The sequence below is a fragment of the Ammospiza nelsoni genome, chromosome 4 (assembly GCF_027579445.1).
Source record: "Ammospiza nelsoni isolate bAmmNel1 chromosome 4, bAmmNel1.pri, whole genome shotgun sequence".
Lineage (NCBI taxonomy): Eukaryota > Metazoa > Chordata > Aves > Passeriformes > Passerellidae > Ammospiza > Ammospiza nelsoni.
This window is the reverse complement of record NC_080636.1, coordinates 68,578,796-68,594,611: the sequence shown is the minus strand read 5'-3', so window position 1 is coordinate 68,594,611 and position 15,816 is coordinate 68,578,796. Positions and strand designations below refer to the sequence as shown.

The 15,816-nt window shown below is 39.4% G+C and overlaps 1 protein-coding gene across 2 annotated transcripts in view; it reads left to right on the top strand.

Moving 5' to 3' along the window:
• FBXW7 (F-box and WD repeat domain containing 7) overlaps nt 1–15,463 on the top strand; it is a 178,664-nt gene extending 163,201 nt beyond the window's left edge. For both annotated transcript variants that reach the window (XM_059470670.1, XM_059470672.1), the window contains 6 exons: nt 1,732–1,868; nt 3,532–3,645; nt 6,715–6,896; nt 7,933–8,158; nt 12,167–12,377; nt 13,418–15,463. In XM_059470670.1, coding sequence (XP_059326653.1) covers nt 1,732–1,868; nt 3,532–3,645; nt 6,715–6,896; nt 7,933–8,158; nt 12,167–12,377; nt 13,418–13,686 — 1,139 coding nt within the window. In that variant the 3' untranslated portion in view covers nt 13,687–15,463. The remainder of the gene's footprint in view (nt 1–1,731; nt 1,869–3,531; nt 3,646–6,714; nt 6,897–7,932; nt 8,159–12,166; nt 12,378–13,417) is intronic.
• The last annotated feature ends 353 nt before the right edge of the window (nt 15,464–15,816 follow it).

The window sequence follows — 15,816 nt, the reverse complement described above, 5'->3', positions numbered from 1 at the left end:
AGCTACATGGTATGTATCTCTGTTGAAAGCAGGGAATAGAAATAATCCATGGAGTGCTGGAGTTTAGGCGTGAATATCTTGTTTATAAAGTATGCTAGTTGCATGTTTTTAGAATACAGTTGGGATTGCTTTTTGAGGATTGTGTTTATTCAAAATGCTACCAAAAGAAATAACAGCTGAGGTGTAAAAATGATAGGAGTATAGCCTGGCAGTTGTAGCATGGAGGAAAAACTGTTTCAGTGCTTGGTAGAAGGGCTGCTGTAATTTCACGTCACTTGTAGGATAATTAAGGCAGAGATGGCACATGGTAGTGGGAGAAGGTGCTAAAAGGTTTGCTTGGAGAGGGACACACAGTCCATTAGCCACATGGATATTATCCTGCTCATGCCAATTCAAGAAGATATGGTGCTCCAGCACTGATATGAATGGGCAAAAAAAAGGCTCCCATGAAAGTAGCCGCCATGTATTTGTGCACATGGAGAATGCAAGCTCTTATTTTTAAGGATAATTATAGGAACAAGAAATCTCTTTGGGCCAGGAGGGAAGGCGGGGGGTAGAAGACTGCATACATGTGATCCCAGAGCAGTCTCATCGTGGACACAGGACCCTGTCCATACTGCCTTGGATTATGGAGACAAGGCCTTCTTGAGGGGCTGATGCAAAGGCTCAAAAAACAAAACAATGTCGGTTGTAGCTGGCTATTTGTGAGGGCACCTAATATGCTTTCTTTTATGATGGAAAGCAGGTGTCTGACCTCCTAAATCTTCTCTACAGATTCTCCTCTTAAAAATTTCAGTGAAAATGCATTAAAAGGACAGAGTGATAAAAAGAAGGTTGAAAGGGGAATGAGCTTACATTTGTGAGATTACAAGTAAGACCAAATACATCCAGGTAGGAGAGCACAGGCAAGCAGGCCAGTGTTGCAGCCTGCTTAGCCTCAGTGAGCTGCTCAGTAACACGAAGGAGCCCTTAATTCAAGGTTGCAGGCAGAGACGGAGCTAAAGGCAGAAGAGTGAAATCCACATACTGGCAAGACACAAGACTCCTGCCAGTAATGAAATGCAGTGGAGAGAAGAGTTGCATAGAAAAGAGAGCAGGGTGAGAGAATTGTAAAAAAAGCTGTATCTGTAGTAGCAAGGGTAAAACAAAGCTCTGCTGCTTAAGTGTCAAGTCAGAAAGGGCATAGCTATACTTAAATTCCAGCCAAGAGAGGACAATGCCAAAAGCACTCAGCCTTTCAGATCAAGAAAGTAATTAAAAGCTCACTAATACCAGGAGTCACAGTGAACTTAAAGGTAATGAAGATGGGTGACCAAAGTGGAGAACCACAGACAGAAAGGTTGACTTCTCAGACTGTTCCAGAATAAGCATGTAAGTGGTTAAGGAGGTTTTTGGACAGTACCCATTTGTAAAAGGCAATATTCTGCTGCATTGCCTCAGAAAGGGGAATCCAAACCCGAGCTACGAGGTTGCCAGCAAGGAATGATGAACTAGAGCATTTTCAGTTGTGATTATGGTAATGATTATGCTGAACTGACAAGGACAGAGAGAGTATAAATCTCTGAGGAGCAGGATGGTGTCAATGACACACAAATGTTGGCATGCAGGAGATTGTTACATTTCTGCCATATTTTAATGTCAGGGGTCACCGTAAAGGTTTGGGAGGGAAAGTGTTTTCTGTGGGGTGGCCTCATCTCTTCCCTTCCCCCCCTTTTTTAAATTCCATTTTAGGGATTGATGAACCATTGCATATCAAGAGGAGGAAAGTAATAAAACCAGGCTTTATACACAGTCCGTGGAAAAGCGCCTACATCAGACAGCACAGGATTGATACCAACTGGCGGCGAGGAGAGCTGAAATCGCCCAAGGTGAGGTGCTGAGCTCTGTGCACGGGGCCGTGAACAAAGCAGGAGCAGCTCGTGCCTTGGCCTCTTTCCTTTGGACAAACAAGACTATCCATGCACAAAAAGCACTGAATTGCTGCTACAGAAAAAAAAAAATTCGTGTTATAGCCCACCCTGGATTTAAATTATATTTTGACCACCATTTTGGCAATGTGTTACACTTCATACTGCAGAACCCTTTCACTGCTCTTCTAAGAATTCCTGTACAATTTTGGGAATCCTTACAAATATGCCAGTCTCTTTGAGGCAGGTAATCATGGAAAATTGATTTGAAATACTTATATTTAAATATACAGACATGTATATTGTACATATATAGGTGTATATGTATGTATTGGTAGAGCTGGGTCATGTTGCAACCTAAAATACTCCACGACTGTTCTGTGATTAATTCATGCTTTATTTTTAAATATATTCTTCTAAACTGAGCAGCACAAGACAATAACTTCATTCTGTGTTAAGATGTCTGTGGGGTTTTCTAAGTGTTAAAATTATTTTAATGACATTGATATTTATCATTGCAACCTTTCCAAATGAAGACATGAAGCAATATTTCAAACCTTTTGTAAATAAAATAGCAACTCTCTAATCAAACCTGATAATGAGCGAGCAGCCAGAAATGTCAAGAAAACCCATATTCATGGCTTTTTAAGGTTTTAAGGCAATTTACCTGTTTTCTTAATTAAAAATAACAAAATAAAATAAGAACAAAAGAATTCCCTTGGAAAACCTATGGCTATATCCTGCTGTTTATTTGGCCATGACTTATCTACATCTCTGGCAACGGTTCTGTATTTCTTGCGTTGATATGCCACATCAAGTTATCTTGGAATTATTATTAAAATTACAGCCTCTGGCTTTATCCAAATGCCATTTCACTTCAACAAACATCTTAAAAAATGTTTGGATATCTTAAATAAAAAATTCTTCATCCTATATATTCTGCTGAGGATTTTTTTTTTTTTGCTATATTGCAATAAGATATACAAAATTACAGCTTTTCCAAAGTCAAGCACTGAAAATCCCACCTCTATAAAGCAACATTCCAGTCTACATTCCCAGCACATGGAATTGTTGCTTTTGTTTGCATTTAATTGAGTTGATGGTTTTCCAGTTTTTGACTTTGGTGCTGACTGGCATTTAACAAAATACAATGCTTGGCTGATAAGGGAAAAAATAGATGTAGTCAGCCTTGACCACTGAAATACAAATACACAGCAAATAATCAGCCCATCCTTTTCATTCAAGATTGAAACAAAAGGTAACAGTAAATTGAAAATCAACTGAAAAATAAAGAGATGGAATAACTGCAGAGGAATAGAGCAGTGTCCAGTTACTAATTCAGCCCCCTTTTGTTAGTGCTTTTTCCTGGTACTTTCAGGAGGCTTGCAGTAGCTGTAGTTGCCTGATAAGCAATGCATCATCACTCCATGGAAGGAGGGAAACACCTTCTTTGGTCCCAGCTGGCGGTAAATTAGACTTGACACACGGGATTAAGGGGCCTTATTATTACTGAAGCAACTCTAGCATTTTGTAATTTATGAATCAGAAGAGCACTTTGTTTCTCCTGCTTCTCTAATCTCCTGCATTAAATTGTGACTGTTGCTTTTGTGTTCTTGGTTGCCAGGTGCTCAAGGGCCACGATGACCACGTGATCACGTGCCTGCAGTTCTGCGGGAACCGCATCGTGAGCGGCTCCGACGACAACACGCTCAAAGTGTGGTCAGCAGTGACAGGCAAGGTGAGGTGCCTGCTCTGCTGCATTCCCTGGGAAGTGAGCACAGGGAGGGCACTGGCACAGCAAAAGGGCTGCTGGGCCATCAGACCGCGCTGCAGGGTGGCCTTGGGTGCTCTGGGGCAGGAACTGGGAGATTTACCGGATAAACATGTGGGTTGCCTTTTCCCACACAGAAACTCTTCCAGTCCAAAAAAGACACCTTGATGTGAAATTGCAATGCTGCTCATGTTACCACTGGCATATATCCTTGTTCACTTGGCAATTCTGCTATTCTTGTGGAGTCGATTGTGACATGGATTTTAAAGAATTTGGACAGAAACATTACTTTATCTTCCTTAAAGCTTAACTTAGGCTGCATCTACCCCTCTGGATCTCTTTTTCTCACTTATCTTCTAGCATTCTTTCTATTGTTTTCAAGTTTTTGCAATGGAGTGTTCATTTTACTGGCTCAGATTTCAAATACAGAGTTTGTTTTTCTTTCCAAGCTTTTATATTGCTGAGCCACAAAAAAAAAAAAAAAAAAAAAAAAAAATTAACTTGCTTTAGGTTTAAATATTTCCTATTAAATTACATCCAGCTCAGGCAGGAATTTAATAAGCTTCAATAATTTAATTCTGGCTTAGAGGAGCAAAACAATATGTGCAATCAAAAAGACAGTTCTGAGCATTTCAGTCATGTTAGAACATCACAGCTACTCAGCCCACAGTTTTTTTTTCTGAGGTGACTGACCAAGGGTGTAGAAAAGGCCTTGGGGAAACAGTACGTTTTCCTTTTAGACTGGTATTGTGTGCACTTAGCTTGGATTTAATGGTATAGATAACAACAGGACAGCTGCTGAGGATAACGTGTTTAAGATGTAAAAGGTATCCACTTCATAATGTGGAAGCTGAATGTATTCAGCATTTGTCATTGCATGCCCAGAAGATCCTTGAAGGGATTGCTAATCCTGCTGTGGGTAAGAATAAAATTAAGAGCCATAGGCAGCCTCACCCTGCTACTGTTGGCTTCCCTACAACAAGCTCTCTAATGAGGGATCCCATAATGAAATGTGTGTCTATTTTAATTGAAAAGGGCAACCTAAACACAAATGAAAAATACTTTCTTTGTACATACCACACTCCCAAAAGCAAAATGTTCCCTTAAATATATCAAATTAAGCACAGTGGCATGACTTAACAATTACTGTTCAGTAATTTTTTGCAAGTAATTGCAAAACCTAGTGTGGCCATTTACCCCAAACCTTTAAGAGAGCCAGAAATTGTGTCTGAAAGATGGAAGCATGCTGTATCAGCCCTCATGCTTACTGATGCTGAAGAATTAATAAAATAAAGAAACCCTAAAGGTTGGTTTGTGCAAATGAACATGACTAAATAATTCCCTTGACAGATGTAAAGCCTAAAATAAGGATTCTGTGTTCTTGCTGCTTTAACAGGATGATTTCTTAAAATATGAGCACATTGGATGAAATAAGAAAAAAGAGAACTGGAGTCATGAACATCAGCTATGAACTGAAAAAGATGGATTTGATAGCAGTGAATTAAGCCAGGAGCCAGTAATTGCAGAAAACTGGTTAAAAATTGTTAAAGAACAGTAGAACAAAAAAGCAAATTATTTTCAAGGATGCTAGAAAGAACAGGATATTAACAACAGGAATTACTATACTGTTACTGATGCAGAAAAAATACTTTGGAAGAAAATTCATGTGATGGAAATACAGCATGCAGTGATAATAGAACATTTCAGCAGAAACTCATGCTTACTACAGAAGTTGTGGTTTTTCCTATTAGAGTTGATCCAGATAACCTGTGTTTGATTTTTTTTTCCTGAAGTAACTTTTGGCTTAATATTAGTGCATTAAAGGTATGATCACAAGGAGAAGATCCAGGACAGGGCAGTTAGGAGGCCAAAATGCATCAATGTTTAAATGGAGTAAACTGAAAGACTGGGTATTTGGGTTACACTATCTCAGATAAAAAATATTGGACTGCGTCAAGAGGAGTCAACTAACAGTTAAAGGAAGGCCACGGCAATTAATGCCACTTAGCATTAGATTACAGAAAAAGAGATCCTCAAACTGCCTTGACCTCTTTTCTCATGCAGTTACAGGTTTGACTGATAAAAATAATAGTGCAGAAGTAGATGGCTGTGTGCACTGAAAGACTCTATCCCCATGACAGAACTGAAGAAAATAGAATAATGCAAAAATCAACATGGCACATATTTAAACGGGTTAGAAAATGGGTAATTATAGAGATCATGTTGTTAAAGTAAATGCAGAATCTTCATGGAGTATCTTTCTAGAGGAGTCTTGCAAGGATCTTTCCTTGTCTGTACTAATTAGCATTTATTGCTGCCTGGTGGGAAAGCATATATAGTCATTACTTGTAGGGAAAGCAGCCTGGGAGACAGAGACGAGCCATTGTTCCGGGCCGACAGGGGTTTTGTAGAGGAAGGTGTGAGCAAACACTGTCTGTACATGGTGAGAAATCATGTCATGCATTTGGGATCAGAGAAGGGAGGCTGTGCTTATGTAGTGTGGGATTCTCTCCTGGGCAACAGGAAAGTCTGAAAAAGGTCTGAAACATGGTTTTGCAGGAGGGATGCTGTAGCTGTGGTTTACAGAGAGCAGTGTTTCTTGGATAAATAGACAGAAAAATACAGCAAAAATATATGGTTTATAGATTGGTGGTTAAATTACCAAGTGTGTGCTCTCTCCTCTTCTAACACACTTCAAAAAGCTATTGGAAATCCTGCAGTGACTCAGAAAAATGCCAGAAATATGACTCAGGGCTGCAAAACATGTCCTTGTATTGAGAAATGTGGAAAGACGGCTTAGTTTGTCAAGGGAAGGATTACAAGAAAAATTCCTTACAGTTGAAGTACCAACAGTTGAGAGAGAAATTTGATGAATCTTTTTTAAAAAGGGGAATTTTTTTGTTAGATCAGAAAGAAGTTTGCAGGGGTCTTCTGGCTCTTGCTATGAGAGCCGACTCTTACCTCCAAGATTGCTTTTTCTTAAAGTATCCGTTCCCCTGTGTCAAAAGGGTAACTAAAGAAAATGTTTCTTTTCAGTGTTTGAGAACACTGGTTGGGCACACAGGAGGAGTGTGGTCATCACAGATGAGGGACAATATCATCATCAGTGGCTCCACAGACAGAACGTTGAAAGTCTGGAACGCTGAGACCGGGGAGTGCATCCACACGCTGTACGGACACACCTCCACCGTGCGCTGCATGCACCTCCACGAGAAAAGGTGAGTGAGCCTTGCTGCAGAGCTCCAGCCACAGCCTGGCCCAGCATTGTACACTCCTGCTCACAGAAAGTGCTCCTGAAACGTGGGGACCTCATCCAGCACCCAGTGAAACACAAACCAGGCAAAACATACATCAACACAAGGGAGGAGATGATTAATAGGAGCAGAAGCATGAGAATACTAAATGAAGAACTGGAAATTGAGTCATGTACTTCAAAAAGTCACAGTCTGCATTATTTCAAAGCTAATTCTTTGTTACACCATGATCCAGTCTCCCACACAGAATAATTTCTTCTTTTGTCAATGCTACAAACTTTTACTCATTTTACCAAATAATCGTCTAAGTATTTCACTGCCGTATTTTATTTACATTTTAACTGATTATAACATAATTTTTGCAATAATCATGTCTTGATTCAACAAACATTAGCTGAGCTCTGTTATTTGGCTGTGGTATGGAGTTGTTGACAGATTGTTGGTTGCATTTCTTATTTTTTGAAGACTGATGATGTTTTTCTATATAAATTCCATTGGTGTTCATTCCATCTCATTTCTGTTATTGCCTAAAAAACCTTATAGAAGTACAAACTGAAAAAAAAAAATCAAGGAGAATAGCTGTTACTTTACTAAAAGTGAAATTTCGTAAGATCTTTGTTTATTTGTTATAATTAGTCAATTTGATTATTAAAACAGGATGCCTGTAGCACTGGCTGGAGCTCACCATGTTCATAGGTAGATACAACAGCCAACAGAATTTCTCATGGCATTGTTCAGGAATGAAGAGCCTTTTTAAATGCTGATTGCTAATTATATCAATCAGACAGATCCTGAGGAGGTGAGTAGAGAAAGGAAGAAGGGCCCTCCAGTCATTTGAGACCCCATTACCATGTCACACCAGGCCAGAATTTTGGTGGCTGCTGCACCAACTCTATCTAATGTCCCCAGTTAAACCTCAGAACCCATGTGTAGCCAAGTTTGACTGCTGTGGTGCTTCCATGTCCAGTGCTGAGCGCAGGAGGGGCTCTCGTTGCTGCAGGGTGGTCAGTGGCTCTCGCGACGCGACGCTGCGAGTGTGGGACATAGAGACGGGCCAGTGCTTGCACGTCCTGATGGGCCACGTCGCCGCAGTTCGGTGCGTTCAGTATGATGGCAGAAGGGTTGTAAGTGGTGCATATGATTTTATGGTCAAAGTGTGGGATCCAGAGACAGAGACCTGTCTGCACACACTGCAAGGGCATACTAACAGAGTCTACTCGTTACAGGTATGTGCTTTTTATCTGCTGCTTTAGTTTCCTTAAGTAATGTTTAAAGTCAGTTTATTTCATTATTATTAAGTTGTGGGTACCTAGTACAGAATTATACAGACCACAAGCATACAGAGGCATCTGTAATAACCCCTCTTTCATTTTGTTACGCTAGTTGTACGTTGTCTTTATTTAGAAACTTCTTTAGAGTAGCATTTTTTTAAAGGAGCCAGTACAATAAAGCCCAGGTCTCTATACCAGCAAGTAATGTTGTTGTGGATTGATGGGTTGTTTGGTTGAGATTTTTTTTTTCAAATCTTGCATGTGTTTTGGAATTATGTTTTTGCTTTCTTCTAGAATTCCAAACTTACTGTTTTGAATAAATCAGAGGATATAGGAATTGACACTGTGCCAAAACCCCTATTGGATTAATGTTCTGATTTATGGAGTTCTGTTTATCCTCATTTTCTAGTCCCATCTTCCAATTCTAAACTATAATTCAGAGTAAGGCTGAACCTAAAATTTTAATGATCCTATGTAAATCTCTAGCTTTCTGCTTCCTCTTCTCTAAGTACAGGCCAGATATACAAGTGTGAGACTGTTTCAATAGCAACATGTTAATGGAGGTGCAAATTATTATGGTGCTACTTTGTGGCATCTCTCCGTTGCCCACCAGTTACCCACAAAACTGGCAAAGATACACACAGAGCTCATGTCTTGGGTCTTCTTACCTGTACTAACCCAAAACATCATCTTGTTCATTCATGGAGTCAAAGCATCACTTCCAGGCATTGAAAGGCAAAAGAAATTAATTTCATGCTTGTGCCTGTTCACACCACAGTCTGGCAGGACTTGAAAAAGAAATCAGCAAAGACAGTTCAAAATTGGGAAATGGCATTCAGCATGTAACTGCTCTGGTTTGTGACTCAGAAAGCGAAGCTCAGTGCTAGAGACATTTTTCATAAAGTATTTCATATCTCCCCATAATATATTAAATATGAACAAAGTTCCTAATTGGTTTCCTTTCCCAAAAATATGTAGCAAAATCTATCAAAAACTCCAGCCCTTCTCTTACATTCATATGCTGAGGAGTGTTCTCTAGACAAGCAGAAAGCAAGTTAAAAATGCTCTACTACCTACCTACCAAACATAGTCTGAGGATTTATTTTGTGTGGGGCAGTTTGGGAACAGAGGTTTTTCTGCCTTGTCTTCACCACTGGCTCTTGTTTTGGCTTACAAATATTTATGTCTAGCTGATACTGTAGTAATAATGGATTAAATGACTGGGTTATGTTGCACATCAATATGTTCTGAAACAAAGGGGAAGGGGGTCAGGGAGGGCAAGCTGGAGGCTACAGGTGCTTAAGGTTTGGAGCAGAGATTCTTTAAAATTGCTTAATGGCTCCTGTCTTTCAGCCTGAAGTAGCCCCAAACAGCAGAACTCCCATAAATAGAATAATCAGATGGAATAAGCCAGTCCTCCAGGGCAGGTTCTATATCTCCATATTTCTCCATGTGTAGACCTAATATTTTCCAGAGATCCTTATACAGCAGTTGAAGACCACTAATCATGCATAAGAAAGAGTTTTCTTACTCTTTCTTACGTGCCTTTGCAGTAACCCTCAGATTTTCAAGGTTCACGGATAACTCACTGATCCAAACCATTGTTTGTTTCACTGCAGCACCATCAATTTCTGCATGCCCAGCCTTAAACCTTTCTTTCTGAATACCTTATGAACAGGGAACACAATTACTTAAGGGGGATTCAAAAGAATTCAAAATTTGTTACATCAATCAGGTTTAATTCTTTTTAGGATAGAAAAATATTTTCTAGTGTTCCTAAGTCTGTTGGGCTATCTGGCAGTCCTTGTCTTTTTATCTGAAGTCAGATTATTTTCCATCCTCTTTTGAAAGCAGGAGACCCAAAAGAGGGTCCAGTCAGAGTCTTATCAATGCTTGCTAGAAGTGAAAGGACATTTTCTTATGCCTTCCATTCAGATACCAGAGGGTCTTTTTTAGTGTATTTTCACCAGGAATGCAGTGCATACAGCAGATAAGCAGTCTGTGTGCCAGTCACTCTTCATTCTTTTGAATCTAGATGCCATGCCCAACCATGTCTGACTGCAGAGATCTAAGATACTCATTTTCTGCAGGTCTTATAAGAAGCAGCAGCCCCAGATAGTCTAGTTCCCTTAACTGGGTTTGGTCCTTGCCTTATCAGGTACCAGTCAGTCCACATGGACAAGTAGTGTCAGATTGCCTTAAATATAACCAAGATTCCTGTCCAGCCTCCCTTCTCCCAGGCTGCAGCTGTACCTTCATTCATTCCCTGCCAAGTTCAGATCCTCACACTTTTCACTTGACTTCTACACTCTTTGCCTTTGGTCAGTTCTACTGTTTCAAATGTCACTCAAATCCTGATGAAAATAGTAAATGCCAGACCTCTCTAAAACTCTTTCTGGTATCTCTGATAGTACTCTGAACAAAGTAATAGTATCCCTGCCTCAAATTTGTCTCCCTCTTTGTGAAAATACAACCAAGACATTTGCTGTTTCACATGGCTTTTTACTCTGTCATGGAAAAAAAATCATATTGGTTAAGACAATTTTCCCACAAATCTGTGTTTGCTGCTACTTACCACATTTACAAAGGGCTAAAAAGTTCCTTGTGGAAATTGAAGTTAGGCTGATTGATCCATAATTCCCCTATCCCATCATCTTCAATAAAGGAGGGAATTGTAATTGCCATCTGAAACTTGTCTATCTTCCATGGTTCTCAAAGATAGCAGCAGATGTCTCTGAGACTGTCTTAAAACAACTTGCCTTATGTGATTTTGTCCCCCCATTCTAGCAAAAGCTTGTACTCATTTGTCATTGGCATTAGGGCTGTGAGCCTACGCTCGCATGGTTGAGGACTGAGACAAAAAGAAGTTAAATAGCTGGCCTCAATCAGGGTGTCCTTCCCACTAAGGATAAATGAGGGCTTTTTTGGCCTTCCTTTTGGTGTGGTTTTGTTTTATTTTGTTATGTTTTTGGTTGGGTCTTTTTTACACAATAGTGAAATGGCTCTTGCTAGTTTTATCTTGTGTTGTGCCCTGCCTTTCTGGTTTTGTCCCAGTGTGCTCTTTTATACACATCTATTGATCTAGTTTCTACTTTTTGTACAATTCCTTGTGGTTCAGCCAAGTGGGTCTCAGTAATTTACAATACTTCCTATCTTCCTTTCACACAGGATAGTTTGTGTCTTTAAGAAACTGCCAACTGTCCTGAACTCTTCTTCCCCTCAGAGAATAGATACATAAAATCCTCATGGGAAGGAAGTCTAGGGTTTTTTAAGTATTCCTTCTCTGCCCACTGGTTTTAATCTATTGTTTTTTTCTTTTTTTTGAGAATTCTGGACTCTTATATCATTGTCACTATAGCTCAAGCTATTTTCCACCTTTCTGTTCTACATGGTCAGTCCTCTTGATCAAAAGAATCTCATTTCTTAGCCTGTAGGCTTTCCCTACAATGATGGAAAGTTACACTTCCTTATTGTACACAATTAGGGTTACAAAAAGCTAAATTCCAGATTTTTCAATTACATTAATGTTGTGACTTTTGTGTAGATAATTTTGGAGTAACGTTGTTGTTTTTCTCCTGCTTAAACTCCCTTGGATTGTAAAAAGCAGGGTTGGCTTTTTAACATCTCCTTTAGGAAAAGTACTTTCTCTTACTGTTGCACACTGCAGGTTAGTCAGGATCTGCTGTGTTTAAAGGAGATGTATTGCATTTCAAAGACCAATGGCTCAGAGTCTCTTTGCGACCATGTCCCTCAAGAGCCCACATGTCTTGAACAGAAAATTGCACTGACCATGAGGCACCTGCTGTGGTATCAAACGTGCCCATCTCTACTGAGTTCTTACTTTGTACTGCAGTTTCTGAATCTATATAGTATCTAACCTTGCATTTAGTGAAATAAATGCTTAATAGCCTTCTTTGTAAGGTCTTAATATAATTGTTTGTAATAGATTTACCTTTCTTGTAGTTTGATGGTATCCATGTGGTGAGTGGATCTCTTGACACTTCCATCCGAGTTTGGGATGTGGAGACAGGCAACTGCATTCACACTCTGACAGGCCACCAGTCACTCACAAGTGGAATGGAACTCAAGGACAATATACTTGTGTCTGGGAATGCTGATTCTACAGTCAAAATCTGGGACATTAAAACAGGACAATGTTTACAGACATTGCAAGGTAAGTTTAAACTGCCTTCATGTCAATCAAGCAGCCTACAGTGATCTGTACTGCAGATTTTACATTTAAAAACTTTAAAATAATTACGTACAAAGAAACAAGCACTGGCCACTTAAAACTTAAATATTTTTCTGATGACAGCTGTATGATCTTTTTCTGAACTAGAAGAACAAAATGTATTTAATCTAATCTATTCAAATCACTTGCCTATTATGAAAGGCAGATGGTCTGGACTGATAGCAATTTGCTATGGGTATATTAGCCTAATAAGCCACAGAAATACGTAGGAAATTACATCTCAAAATAGACAGTCTATGTATTTATTTAGGGGTCACTTGAATGTTTCAAAGCCTACAGTTTAATTGGATCAGGAGGCAAAGTACACTGTCTGTTGCAATAAATCAAGAGATGCAAGTGGAAGATGTTTTCTTTATTTCAGTAAAAAGAAAGATTGTTTTTCTCCATGTTGACAGTTACCACTTAGGCATCATGCACACAAACACAGGCTTGTATTTCTCCCCACAAAAAAGGTCTTATGTCATTTTCATGTATCATATGCAGCAGTGCTGGCTGGAGCAGAAAATTAAATTTCCCTGTAAAGCAAACTCTGCTGCTTTAACATATATATTTATATGTCAGCATATAACTGTCAGTATTTACTGATGGAGTAATCTCATAATAACACCTCAAAGGATCTTGAAGACAAACTCTTACCTCAGTCACCTCATTGAGGATGGTTAAGTTCATTTTCATGGATGTCCAGTGTGCCCAGCTGCCAACATACAGCACAACGAGATCACTGAAACAAAGAAGAAGATACTGGGGAATTTTTTATATCTGCTTTCACTTTTTGAAAGCATGGCAAGGCTTCTGCACCTTTTAATATACAAACCCAGGAGTTAAAGCAGATAGTTCTCTAATAGTTCTAATAGATGGAAAGAGCTGTGTGCAAATAGCGAGGTGTTTATTCTAGATGCAGCACTGCCTGACATTGCTTTCTAATTAATTACAAACAGAAATGTTTTTGTTTACCCTTACAGGTCCCAACAAGCATCAGAGTGCTGTGACCTGTTTACAGTTCAACAAGAACTTTGTAATTACCAGCTCAGATGATGGGACTGTAAAACTTTGGGACTTGAAAACGGGTGAATTTATCCGAAATCTAGTCACATTGGAGAGCGGGGGAAGCGGAGGCGTCGTGTGGCGAATCAGAGCTTCCAACACAAAGCTGGTGTGTGCAGTCGGGAGCCGCAACGGGACTGAGGAAACAAAGCTGCTGGTGTTGGACTTTGACGTCGATATGAAGTGAAGGGCAGAAAGATGAATTTGTCCAAACGTGTAGACGATGTTCTCCTTTCCCTCCCCCCTGAAAAAAAAAGAAAAAAGAAAAAAAAGAAAAAGGAAAAAAATCCCTTGTCCTTGGTGGTGCAGGATGTTGCCTTGGGGCAACAGATCCTAAAGACCTACAGACTACGAAGGAGAAGACAAAGATGACAAACTATAACTGACAAGAGAGGCTTTTGCTGTCTCGTCACATAAAAAGGCTACACTTTTGACCGGGACAGCTTTGCAGAAATCCAACTTTAGAAATGAAACCAGGTGCAATTAATTTCTTTACTTTCCTCCAAATGCTCCTTGAGCAATTTGGAGTGAAAAAAAAAAAAAGTTACAGTTGTTGTTAACAGGTTATTTCACCACAAAGATGTTGAGACGAGCTGCACAGGCGAGCCCGCTCGCGCCCCCCTGGGTCCGCCCGGGTCCCGGCAGCCCCTCCGAGCAACGCGCTGTCCCCAGCCCCGCTCCGAGCCGGGGGTTGGACCGGACTCCCCACAAGGTCCCTTCCAACCTCCACCAGCAGTCACTGGCTGACTTTCAAAAACTAGAGAGCATCTGCAATGAGAAAAAACAAACAAAAACAAAGAGTCCATTCCTGGTGTGGAAAAGCTAAAATATTACTGTGAATTGTTTTGTACAGTTTTATCAGAGCTTTTTCTTTTTTTTCTTTATTCCTCTTTTTCTTTTTTTTTTTGCCAACCATTGCCAATGTCAATCACAGTATTAGCCTCTGTTTAATCTATTTACTGTTGCTTCCATCTACACTCTTCAATGCATAAGTTGCTCTGAGGTGGCAAGTTGTCCTGGATTTTGAGAGTCCTCTGATGGATTTAATTCGCAATGCTGGTGCTAGAAGTAGGTCTTCAATTACGGGATTGTTGTCCCACCCCTGTACTGTATTCCCAGTGGCCAAACTTATTTATGCTGCTAAATGAAAGAAAGAAAAGCAAATTATTTTTTTTTATTTTTTTTTCTGCTGTGACGTTTTAGTCCCAGACTGAATTCCAAATTTGCTCTAGTTTGGTTACAGAAAAAGACTTTTTGCCACTGAAACTTGAGCCAACTGTGCCTCTAAGAGGCTGAGAGTGGAAGAGTTTCAGACAATTAAGAGTGAAGTTTGCCTGCAAATAAAGAATTGAGTGTGTGTGCAAAGCTTATTTTCTTTTTTCTGGGCAAAAATTAAAACACATTCCTTGGAACAAAGCTATTGCAGCCTGTTCTGTGGGGAAATTTTTCTTTGTGAGGGCTGTGGTGAATGGAATGAACATACATTAAAAAAAAAAAACTGACAAAATTTTTAAAAAATATAAAATACAAAAATTAAAATAAAGTTGCTGGTCAGTCTTAGTGTTTTACAGTATTTGAGAAAAAAACAACTGTTACAGTTATTGCTGGGAGGAACTGACAGAGCAAAAACTTAAGTTTTTGTAAAGATGTCACATGCAAACAAAATGAGAAAAGAAAGAGTAAAATGGTTTGCCTCATTCTCCAAGAGCCACAACTCAAGCTGAACTGTGAAAGTGGTTTAACACTGTATCCTAGGCGATCTTTTTTCCTCCTTTTTTTTTGTTTTTGTTTTATTTATAGTCTGATTTAAAACAATCAGATTCCAGTTGGTTAATTTTAGTTATGTAACAACCTGACATGATGGAGGAAAACAACCTTTAAAGGGATTGTGTCTATGGTTTGATTCACTTAGAAATTTTATTTTCTTATAACTTAAGTGCAATAAAATGTGTTTTTTCATGTTAGTATGTCTTTTTTTTTTTTTTTTACATTTTTTTGTTTTCTAGTTGTTAATTTATTATTATGTATCCTGTGAGGGGTAAAGCAGGTCGAGTTGCTCATCTTACTGGTAGATGCTAAAATATGTCTTGGGACTTCTTATATAACCCTTCCACAAACAGGTGTGTGAGTGTCCTCTCCTTCAGTTGCCATGTAGGATTTGTCACGTGGGTCTGGACAAACATGGGGGAAAAACATTTGCTCTTCTCACGAGGAACGTGTCAGGACCTTGCTCTTGGGGGGAGGCAGCTATAAAAAGCTGCCAAAGTACGTAAAACTTCTTCCGATAGCATCTCGTTACTGCATCTTAAATTGAAAC